The sequence below is a fragment of the Triturus cristatus genome, chromosome 12 (genome assembly GCF_964204655.1).
Source record: "Triturus cristatus chromosome 12, aTriCri1.1, whole genome shotgun sequence".
NCBI classification, from domain to species: Eukaryota; Metazoa; Chordata; class Amphibia; order Caudata; family Salamandridae; genus Triturus; species Triturus cristatus.
Window position 1 is genome coordinate 573,160,969 of NC_140595.1, and position 12,451 is coordinate 573,173,419.

The 12,451-nt window shown below is 45.1% G+C and overlaps 1 protein-coding gene across 1 annotated transcript in view; it reads right to left on the reverse strand.

Moving 5' to 3' along the window:
- Positions 1-12,451, reverse strand: part of LONP2 (lon peptidase 2, peroxisomal) — an 860,677-nt gene that overhangs the window by 519,410 nt on the left and 328,816 nt on the right. The window contains exon 8 of the mRNA XM_085638877.1: positions 12,285-12,426. Coding sequence (XP_085495003.1) covers positions 12,285-12,426 — 142 coding nt within the window. The remainder of the gene's footprint in view (positions 1-12,284; positions 12,427-12,451) is intronic.

A 12,451-nucleotide genomic window follows, 5' to 3' on the forward strand; every position in this document is an offset into this window, starting at 1 on the left:
GCCTGGGATCATTGCCAGTGAGCTGTGTGCGGAGCGGAGGCTTATGGTTGGTTGGTGGAAGGTCAGGCGGTGGTTTAGGTACTGTGGTCGTTGGTTGTGGAGCTCTTTGTATGTGTGGGTCAGGAGTTTGAACTGGCATCTCTTCTCGATAGGAAGACAGAGGAGGTTTTTCAGGTGTTGGGTGATGTGTGTCCTCTTGGACAGGTTGAGGATTATCCAGGCTGCTGCATTCTGGATTGTCTGAAGTCTCTGCAAAAGTTCGAAGGGGGTGCCAGCATAGAGTGTGTTGCCGTAGTTGAGTCGGCTAGTGATGAGGGCCTGTGTCACTGTTTTCTTGGTGCTGATGGGGAGCCCTCTGAAGATCTTTCAGAGCATGCGGATGGGATGAAAACATTCTGAGGTGACTGTTTACCTGCCGTTTCATGGAGACTTTGCGGTCTAGAACTATCCAGAGGATGCGGGAATGTTTTTTTGTTGTGGGGGTGGGTTCGAGCTTAGTGGGCCACCAGGAGTTGTTTCAGAGGTCGGTGCTTCCGCTGCAGATCAGGACTTCAGTCTTGTCAATGTTAAGTTTGAGGCAGTTGTCTCTCATCCATGTTACGACGTTCTTCATGCAGTTGTGATAGTTGGTCTTGCTTTGAGTGGGGTTTGTGGATAGAGAAAGGACGAGTTGAGTGTCATCGGCATATGAGATGATGTTAATTGTATGATCTGACGAGATCTGCAAGAGGGGAAATGTAGATGTTGAAGAGGGTAGGGCTGAGCGATGATCCTAGTGGTATACTCCACAGATGGTGTGTTTGGGATGCAAGGTGATGGGAGGGAGGTAGACTTCCTGGGTGCATCCTGTGAGGAAGGATGCCAACCATCTGAGTGTGTCGTCTGATTCCTGACTGGCAGAGTTATTGGATATGTGTGTACTGGGAGATGGTGTTGAATGCCGCAGAGAGGCCCAGGAGGATGAAGGAAGCCGTTTCTCCTCTGTTAAGTAGGGCTCAGATGTCATCCATTGCTGCGATCAGTGCTGTCTCGGTGATGTGGTTAGCTCTAAATCTAGACAGGGAGGGATCCAGACGTTTGTTCCTTTCCAGATAATTGGCGAGTTGGGTGTTGATGGCTTTGCCCAGGACGTTGGTGGGGAAGGGCAAGAGGGAGATTGGGTGTTAGTTCTGGAGATCTCTAGAGTCTGCCAATGGTTTCTTGAGGAGGGACCCGACTGCTGCATGCTTCCATGCATCAGCGCAGATGTTGGTGCTTATGGAGGCGTTAATTATGTTGGTGAGTTGGTGGCTGATCTTGTTGCTTCCGAGGTTGAAGATCCGATATGGGCAGGGGTCTGTGGGTGCTCCAGAGTGAATGGATTTCATCAGGGTGGTAGTTGTGGGTGAGCTGAGTTGTTCCCAGGTGGTGAGTGGGTAGTCGTTGCTTGTGTTCGCTGGGCTGCTGAGAATGTCTGAGGGTTGGGATTCGAAGTTTTTGTAGATGGTTGTGATTTTGCTGTGGAAGTGGCCGGAGAGTGAGTCTCAGAAATAATGTGAAGGAGGGATTGAGTTTCCTTTGGTTGAGGGGTTGGAGAATTCTCTGACAATGGCGAAGAGTTCATTGGTTTGGTTGGCGCCGACTTTCATGTGGAGTGTGAGGACTTCCTTCTTTGCTGCTTGTCTTTCTTATGACATTTTCTTCCCATGTTCTGGAACATTCTGAGGAGGTGGGGGTAAGGTGGCACTGTTATTCAGTGCATTAGCCAACAATTGCACTATTCCTTGCACCAAATCCTGGTTTTTTCACACACAATTCCCACCTACTTTCTCAATACTCCCTCTTTCGGTTTGCTGCAAACATCTCAAGAATTCCTTTATCAAGTTGGTAGTAGGTTTTGTCAAGCTAAAGGAGCTGTTCCTACTTCTTGCCACTTCCCTTATTGAGCTGAGGTATCCTTCTTCATAGTGCCAGTGCTAAAACTGATATTCCCTCCTGGGAGTGCAGAGAGGAAGTCTAGGGTGGCTCTGGCAATGAATAACTTCTAGTCCCAAGAGTCCCATTTGGGATCTCACTCTTGAAGGAAGATCTGTGTTAGCTGCCCTATGTGTTGCCAACTCTTCCTGCCACCCTCCCAGATGAGTTATCCCTGCTAAATTGATCCTTTTAAGACCAACCCTGCCTTCCTGATGCCTGAGGTAAAGTCTGACTTCCAGAATTATAGTATTTTACAGCCAGCCAGGGATGTGAGGTGAACTAGTTCTAAACCAGTTTATGCTAAGGCAATGCAAATACCCGTTTTATAAGTTACATATCCACTAACAATATTAAAATCTGCCTTCACCATTAAATAATATGTTTTAAACTAAGTAGAAAATAACTGTTAGGGCCACTCGAGCATTTTTTAAGGTCAAGATAGGATAAAGTGATATTTTTCATAACTAGGCCTGTCATGGTAAATGCAGCTTTAACTACATAGTGCCAATTAGATTATTGGAATGCTTGCAGTGATTACATCATTTTTCTTTATACCGAGAATGCCTTACTTTTCTATATTAACGGCTACTCTGCCTTGTGCACGTACTTGGCACATTTCAGGATTGATGTGGCTGTGTTGCACCGACCAAAGTGACATACGCACTTTGAAGCTCTCCAGCCGGCTATCTTTAGACAGCTGAATGAAGATCAAGCCCAGGCCTCCAGGGCTTGAAGGAGCGTCCAGCCAGCCCGCTCCATCCAATCGAGGCACTTCTCTCATGCTGGTTAACAGCATGAAGTGTCTGGATTGGCTAGGGGAGCTCTTCATGCATCAGAGAAGGAGAACACCACTGAGGAGGACGTGCAGCCTGTGGGAAAGAGCTGTTTTATTCTATTTGATATGTGTAATGCATGTAAGTGTAGTAGTTGTGTTTTATGTTGCAGTTAGTGTTATTTTTTTATTTTGGCTTTTGGAGGGAGGGGGTATTTTATTTTGGGCTTTTAGAGGAAGAGGTGGTTCACTTTTGGGTTTTGGAGGGGGTGTTTTTTTATTTTTAAAGTGTTAGGGCCTTTCACTCGCCTCACCACTTTCAAAGGATACCAGCCGCCCCTGTACTCATGGTGGACGAGTACTGTAGCTATACGTGCTAAACATGCTTGAAAGATGAACGTATGTGTGGGAAAGAACTCTGCACATCTGACGTATGTGTGGGAAAGAACTCAGCACATCTGTTCCAAATGTTGTATCAGCTCAGTGAGTGAGGTACGCTTGAGCGCTTTCACCAGTGTTTCACAAAATCTGCATGAGAGACAAACTGCACTGAGGGCGCCATGTTGCACTTGTGTGTGTAAGGAATGCTTTCATTGTTGTTGTGCACATGTGCGGAGTAGTAGTAAAGATTGAAAGGAATATCGTTTCTCCTCATGAAAGGCATACTATTGTTTTTTCAGCCTATTTTTCTTTAAGTACTAACGCTGTTTAACGTTGAAAGAAAGAAGTAGACCCTCAGAAGCGGCCCTCTCATAAAACAGGAGATTAGGAGAGGCTAACGCGTGGCTTTCCCTATCACAGACGTCTGCCAAATCTCGGAGGCAGATATCAGATTCTGTCAATACAACGGAGCAATCATTTCAGTGCGGAAGAATGTTAGACCTCTAACTCCTGGGACATGGCCATGGAATCATTCGCCAAAGCTCCCTTCTCTCATACCGGTCAAAAACCTAAACGTATGACGCCAATGCATTTCTAAATCAATATGTGGAGCTTCACAAGTCAGACATGTCATGAAAATACTTTAATTAAAAAGAAGCCACACCACACACTTCAATTTGCTTTAATACTTCGCTGCCATGCATCGCGAGATTACGGCTGGAGCCATTCACTGCATTTCAGAGTCATACATTCATATTCGATACAAAACACATAAGCACTATTCTTGTGTATTCGAAATGTGTGTGCACTGGACAGCCGGAATAATCCATGCCATGTGGTTCTTAAAAGTCCACTTGTCTAACAGAGACCCTGCCTACCAATGAACCTCTTCCCCGGAGAGCTGTTAAACAATTGGACCTCGGTTAAAAACAAGCTAGCTCTGACGTCACTGACTGCATCTCACAGACTGAACTCACAACACTGTTGGCAGAGGCCACTGTGTCAACTGCGTGGCCTGAAACATGGAGCTTCCATCCTGCCAGCTGCCTCCCAGCCTGCTCTTGGGCCCTAACCTTCTGTCTTCTCACCATGCCGTCTCCCTTACTTCAAGGAACCACTTAGCTACATGTCCAGGTCCGCTAAGCTGTACTAGACTTATCTGTCCAGCTTTTTGTTCTGACCTAAAGCTTTGAGTTCCACTGTCATCCTGCCCTCCATGTGTGATGCTCCTCTGCTAGGACATGTTCGGCCTCAGCTCTTAGTGGGCAGCTCCGATCTCAACACTTGCTTAGCTGCATCTCCAGCTCTAGCGTTATAGTCAGTCGCAACTTATCATATGTAGAGCCAAGCCTGCAAACAGTGCCATGCATAAAGCTAAAAATTAATCAAACAAAAGCTCGCCTAGTTCCCATGCGTCTCATTAGCCTGTCAGGTGCCACGCATCACTCACTACTAATGGGAGCAAAGTATGCAAGATCAAACTTCAACTAGAGAAGAACGTGCGACAGCTCAAGAAGCAGAAGGGTAAAGTTAATGCAAGTCAATACTTTGTTTTTAAAGGAGAAATGACCACATTGCCTGTGCTCAAATATCTGTACTTTCTCTCAATTTAGCTCGTTAAAAATGTTGACATACTTGAATAAAAAGTACTAGCAGTAGCACAAGATACCTCCTATATCAGAAGGAAAAGCGCACATGCACCAGGTAGATGCAACTGACAGCTGTAAATATGATGACTAAGAAATTGGGCTGTTGGTTGACTGGAGTGTGAGCCCTTGTTAGGCAGCAGCCACAATCCTTGTCAGGGTGAACCACAAGTCAACCCTAAAATTAACCTGAGCTCAGCTTTCTGGTAGCTTGCCACAGAGCAGTCAGGCTTACCTTAGAGCAATCTGTAAAGTATTTGTGTAACATTTGAAACCGTAATAAACTGAAAATCCCACACAAAAAGGACGCCACACTAAAAAAAACAGAACTTTCTGTAATAAATCAAACAAGATAAAAACCTCACAAAACAAATCAATAGAACCGGAGATTCGTGATGTCAAAGATTTCAGCAAAAATAGCACCAAAAGCACAAAGCGTCAATTCTGGATATCTAGTTGCGCCAGACCAGGACAAAATCACAAGTGCAGGTCAATCATGATGGAGCACGGGCTAACTACAGGTACCCATTTAGGCCCACTTAACAAAGTTCCTTAAATGCTGGTTTGCAAAGCGTTGCGAGGATCTGTGTCGAAGATGAGTTGAGCAGGTGATGGGTCGCTTCCGAGATGCCATGAGGCTGCAGTGCCAGGTCCTGCGTCATCATCCAGGATCCCATTGATGAGGGCTTGCGATACCAAGTGAGGAATCGCGGATGCGTCGAACAGTTGAGTCGAGGCGATGCATTCGTTCTGAGGAGCTGCGATACGGAGTCGGTCGTCATCGTCCAGGCTGCTGTGGATGATGGATGTGGACGCAGAGAGTAAGTGTCGTGCAGTGGTGGGTCTGATGGGCTATGATGCAATGCAGGTCTTTGCAATGGGTCTAATTCATGCGGCAGCAGCGATGTGTTGGTTCTGATGGATCATAGAGGCTAGCAGAGCACCTTTAGTCCACTTCCAAGGGTCCAGGACTGGGGTGGCTCCCCTTGGCAGGGAAGACTCACAGATGGCAGAGTCCAGGTACAGGTGCACGGTTGTTTGAAGCCTATTGTGTCCCTGGAGCTTCAGATCTGGAGGCCAGACAACTAGCCCTTGGAGTCACTCTGCGATTCTGGGTTTAAGAGATGTAGGTCCAGTCCTTCTCACCCATGTAACAGGGCAGAAGGCAGGGCAGCAGTCCTTCAGAGCAGTAGACCAGCAGAGTGGCAGTCTTTCAGCAGCACAGCAGTCCTTTTACCTTATAGAGATTCAACAGATCCAGAAGTGTACTGAAGTGGTGGTGTCGAAGGGCCAGTATTTACACCCAGTTGTGCCTTTAAAGTGGGGAGAAGCTTCTCGAGGCATGCTTTTGAAGTGCACAGATGTCCTGCCTTCCTGGCCCTGGCTCCAGAACAACTACAGGGGGTATGCAGCACTTTGTGTGGTGATAGGACACATCCTATCCAAGCGTAAGTGGGCTGGGCCCAGCTCTGTCCATCTTGCCACTGATGGCACATCCAGTTACACCTAAGCTCCCCATTGCGTGTGGCTGTCTAGGAGGAAGTCAAGAAGTCCAACTGTCAACTACACTCAGTCAGGAGACCAGAGACAGGCTGCAGGCACCAAATGGCTAAATCAGGGAAATACCAACTTTCTAAAAGTGGCATCTTCAAAATTACAATTTATAATCCGACTTCACCACAAGTTAGGATTTTTCTTTACAATTACAAAGACACCAAATATGAACTGGTTACCTGTTTCGATTTGGAAATTACACATATAAAATGTAATAAGATAACTCCAATGTTATCCTATGGGAAAGGTAGGCCTTGCAGTAGTGAAAAATGACTTTAGGAGTTTTCACTACCAGGAAATGTAAAACTTGAAAGTACATGTCCAACTTTTTAAACACACAGCACCCTGCCTCTGAGGGCCTACCCACGTGGTGACTTTGTTGGTATTAGAAAGGAAGGTTTGGGCCTGGCAAAGGGTTTATTTTTCCAGGTTGAAATGGCAGGCTGCAAAAACATGCCTGAGTCATGTTTAAAATGCTAGTTAAGTGGGTGGCACAAACAGTGGTGCTGGACCACTAGTAGCATTTAATTTACAGGCCTTTGGTACAGATAGTGTCACTGTACTAGGGGCTTACAAGTAAATTAAATACACCAGTTGGGTCTAAGGCAATCTTACCATGTTGTAAGCAGAGAACACAGGCACTGTAGCACTGGTAAGCAGTGGTAAAGTGTGCAGAGTCCTAAAACAAGCAAATACGAAGTCAGCAAACAAGAGGGTTGAAGGCAAAACATTAGACGGTAATCCACGCCAACGATGCCAGGTCTAAAAGTGATGGTATAAAGAGACCACTCTACTGCTTAAGACAGCCTTTTATCCTCTTAAGTCATTCAACTTGGACTTCATTTGTTCCCTCGATACAACAGGAATCCAAAAGAAGTATGATTTACACTAATAAGATTAAGAATCTACTATATAGTTGGAAGAAGCATTTACTAACCATGCCCATACTGCAAACACATAGCCATATAAATAGGGGATTTGGATGTATGAACAATAAGGTCCCTAGCACATATCATCCTTCAGGAAAGCCGAATGATCCAACCAGGAACAGTGAAGACCTCTAAATTGAGTACCAATCAAAGAAGTTTGCAAAGATCCTAATATACCATTCATAAATATGTTTAGAAGATACAAAGGTTTCTAAAGCCAATCTCCAAACTCTTACAAAAAACTTTAATGTCACTATTTAACCGAAAATTATCCTTCATCGGTCTTGTCCACTGAACCGCTCCCAAATCCGCATGGCAATGGAAGGCCCTTATTGTGGAAAGAAGTGATTGTACATGGCTTAAATGTAAACCGCTTTTTATAAAACAACGATCATAGCTTTTAGGGAAACATTATACAATTTAAGTTTCTCCAAAAATGGATTTGGAATTATTTAGCACTTAATAAAATTGTACAAGGCTGCCTTATACCTTACAATAGCTTGCTTTAATGCGCAAAACAATTCATGCAGGACAGCTTGCAGTTTAATCATTAAGGGGACTGGGGGTGGTTCATTTAGTTGAAATGGGAAATCAGCAAACGCTGGAAGTTGAAAAAAGAAATCAACATTTCTTTCATAGATAAACAGTGGTCCAATCTGCTTACAGATATGCAAAATGTGCATATCAATAAGAGTGGGCTGTTAGAATTGTTACATCCTATGATCCTAACAGACCCAGGGAACATGGTAGAAAATCGAGTTTAGTAAAGTTTATTTTAATATTCTGTGTTTGCAAATACCACTTTTAGAAAGTTGGTATTTGCTTGCCTAACCATTTCAGCCCACCTCTGCTATGATGTGTATCTGCCTGTCTGGTTTGTGTGAGTGACAGGGCTGGGGAAACCCAGAGGGGCAGGGCTAGGTAGCCTGGTGGTGAATAGAGAGATTGACATCCAGATGGGTGGGAGGAGTGCACCTGGACTCTGAATAGGGCTGTGCTCTGCCACCACAATGCTGGCTCCACCTCCTGTGGAGCAGCTGATGTCTCTGCCCTGCACCCTGAATAGAAAGGCAGAGTCATGTCAACAAAGTGCTCAAGAACTGGTTTGGACTGGGCACAGGCCCCTCTACCCCAGAGGAACAAAGGAATTAGGGGTACAAGTATTGGGACCCTGCTCCCAAGAAATTAGATCCTGCTTGACAAGAAGAACCGCTTCCTGAGGAGAAGGAACTGGGAAAGCTGTAAGGAGGAGTACTGTCCCTTACCTGGGGGATTGGCCTGCAGTGGTTGCTTTGCTGCTGGAAGGAGAGGAGAAAGACTACAAAGACTTTATTTCAACTTGTGCTTAAAAGATCTCCAAGGGCTTGTGCTGAGCTTGCCCCCTGAACGAAGTCCCAGGACCAGTGGACTTCACCCCCCAGCTCCCCAGAGTTCTTTGTAAGTGCCTGCTGCTGTTGTTGGGCCTTCCGAGGGACTGCGTGTCGCAAGGAGCTGGAAGCGCGACTCAAGAAGGAGAAGGGTGCTGCCGTCGGAGCTGTTGTCGTCGCATCTCGCAAAGGGTGTCGCCGCTGCAGCATCGCATCGAGCGGAAGCGTCTCGCATCATTCCGGAAGTGTCTCGCAATGCCGAAGAAGCATGTCGCCGTCGCAGCCATCGTAGCCGACGCATTGCACCGCATCAGGAGAAGAGTCTCGCATCGAGGAAGAAGCGTGTCGCCATCGCAGCCATCGTAGCTGACGCATCGCACCGCATCAAGAAAAGCGTATCGCATCCACGGAGAAGCGTGCTGCCGTCAGAGCTGCTGTCGTCGCATCGCGTGAAGGGGTGATGCCGCTGCAGCATCGCATCGAGCGGAAGCGTCTCGCAAACGCCGGAGAAGAGTGCCGCTGCCAAGGCCGCTGTCGTTGCATCGCGTAAAGGGGTGACGCCGCTGTAGATGACGCATCGAGTCGAGTCTTCTCGCAACATCGGAGAAGCGTAACGCATCTGGAAGATCTTCACGTCTTTATTTCTTTGCACCAAAAACTTCATCGCATCAGCAGCGTTGCAACACTTTCGTTGCCCTGCGTGTCGCATCTAAGGTACATTGACTTAAAGTGTCGCATTTAAAAACTTAAGAGAACTAAGCAAACTTCTACCATCTAAAGTAACAGTATTGTGTATTTTTGTCGTTTAATGGTCTTGTGGTACCTCTATATAAAGAATCCTTATTTTTGATATAAAAACCTGTATGGTGTCCATCTGTAGTGTTGTCACTTGGTTACTGTATGTATTCACAAATGCTTAACCTATAACGCTCTGAGATAAGCCTTGTCTGCTCGCGCCAAGCTACCTAGAGGGTGAGCAGGGGTTATTTTAGGAGTGTAACCCCTTACCCTGACTAGAGGAAAGGTTCCCTGCTTGTCACAAGTACCTACCTGTGCCAACCAGAGAACCCGGATTCTAACAAAGTGCAATTTCAGAGTGGCTAGGAGTCAAAAAACGTGTAGTGTGTGGCAGCAAAATCAATGAGAAAGAAGAATCTTAAAAGTCAGGTTTGGATTCACTAGGTTTTAACACATGCCCCAATTAAAGCAAGAAGAAAAATACTTAAATATAAATATATATATATTTTTTTTTGTTAAGTCAAGTATGAACATGATTAATGATTAATCAACATTTGGGGGAAGTAGCATAACAGACAACTATTGCAAATATATGTTAAATAATACAATTTGTTCAAGTATGACTGCAACAAGCAAGTTTATCAGAGGAGATTCTATAAATGGATAGGGGACTTTACTATTTACGAGCAGCATAAGTAGGGGCAAGGTGATCTAGGTTTACGGTTCACAAGATTCTATATAGAGGCATTCCCACCAAGGACCCAAATCTTCTAGTGGTTTCATGGGAAGCCTGTCATTTGGTACAGTGGTGTCTCAATCAGTGAACATCTAGCCATACCTCCATCTGTAGTTCTGTAGTGGACATCCAGCGTCTGGTCAGAAGAAAACCCAGATTAATCAGCCTTGTGGTACCCCTGCTTTGAGTCAAACCTTTGACTAGACCAAGCCAGTCCACTTCGAGTGCAGAATAGATAGCACAATCTGGAAACCTAACACAGTTGTCTTGGTGAGAGTGGCCTCTTGCCAGTATATCTGCATTACTGGGAATCCAAAATCTGTATGGAAGAAGTCTGTCAGAGGGTCGGAGAATCGTGGGCACTTCTGGAATTCTTCACCACATATAGAGAACCGATATTGTGACCTAAATATACAGTATGTAGGTAGTAGAACAGGATCAGAAGAGTTTTTCCAAAATGGCCACCTTCGTGGGCACCATTTTGGCTTCTGTCCACTTCTCGTCAGTTAGGGACCATACGCCTGGTTAACATTTTCCTTTAAGAGTTCAGGGGCATTAATAATTTAAGCTCTGTGTACCCATGACAGTCCCTTGGACTTAACGACCTCAATGGCCAGCTTTGCCTAATGGAGCTAAATTCTGGGACTTCACATGTGGTTGGGAGGTGCGACTCCCGCAAGACGCGTCTTAGTGGTAAATAATTACAGTGCTGTGATTTATGGAAGTTATACTCGGAAGACAGGTCTGTGAATGTCATTGATCAGGCTCCTTGCAAATGCATCATTCCGACATCTGTAAGTGACAAAGAGGTTTGAGCCAAATCGGATTGTGGATAAATAAAAGGACACTGTGGGATGTTTTTCAGTGCCCAGATCCAAAAGCAATATTACTACCAAGGATAGAAAGAAGGCATTCCAAACTCAAAGCTATTTGGCTTTTGTGAACTCTGGCCTATCCATAGTAGATAACATGGCAGGGAAGTTCTAAAAAAAAAACAGGCTTTGTCTCGTTTAGCTGCACATCCATCTTTAAACACTACTGCATTACTATTAAGAAACACACGCCACTGGAGGGGTGTTTTATCTTGAATTCAAACAACCGAAGCAGGGTACTTTCGGTCGACAAACTGCCGAGTTATGGAGTTTGCAGTCCTGTAGGTACTTACTCAAATAGATACTTTCTACGTAGTTCACAAATACTTATGTGTGCGTGATTCACTTGTGCATACAAGTGTACAATTGTGCTTGTCTTGCTGCATTACCATCATTTGGAAACGTGGTGATCGTTTCCCACGCATTTCTTTCTTGCTGCTTAAAAGTGGTTGAACTGCATATTCTGTACTTTCCTACTTAGGATGACTCATTGTTTCTTATGTTCTAAGGACTTTCACAGAACCAATCAAGACACTGCTTTGAAACAGGTTTTTGAGTTTAAGGCAAACTGGCTGTTTTATACCCATTTGTGGAGAGTCAACATCAACGGATGCCAATAGATACTGATTTTGGTATTTTGCACTGCACTACCAGCCCGACGTTTTACTCACCATCACTGTCATATATTCTGGGCTGCACTGGTGGTGGATGGTGGTTGGGTGACTGAGTACACCTTGTAATATTAATGTGGGCTGGATAGTGGTGTGGTTACAATTATGCATTATGGAAAAGATTTGGTGGCAACTGTAGGAAAGAAGGTTGTCTGCAGGGAGGGTTTGAGATTATGGGTGACAGTTGACCATGGGTCTATTCCACTGCGCACAACGAGAGCCCAGCCATCTGATCCTGCTGGTCACTATTTCTGGATTTCAGTCGTGTAACTGTCTGAACAGCTTTTCTCAGGGGATTTTACAGGAAAAAATATAGTTGTGGGTCATCCTGATCTAAAGCACTATAATACTCTAAGGTGCGGCATTTGCACCCATAAAGTCTATTCAATTTACTAATGGAAGAACTACTGTTGGTGCCAAGTAGCACTTTTTGGTAGAACAACTGCAAAGGCCAAAACGAGGAAGTTAAAGTTAGCAATTGTAGTAGAATGTGGTTATGCGAGGTAAGGTCAAGCAATGCCATGTTTATGACTGAACGCATTTTTGTAAACACTTTGTTCTTACACTATGTAGAAGACCTGCGCCGAGGCTCTGGCACCTGAACCAATACATGTTGCTTTTAGCAGACAATCAATAAAAGTAGGCGTCCTCACACATCTTACCTCCAGGAGAGCAGCCGCCGGATCACCCTGCAGACTTTTTCCCAGTTTGTCAACCTCATCTAAAAGGAAAACCGGATTGTTGACCCCAACAGTCTTCAAGCCATTAATGATGCGTCCAGGCATACTGCCAACATAAGTGCGTCTATAGGAAGCAAAAAAGGAAAAAA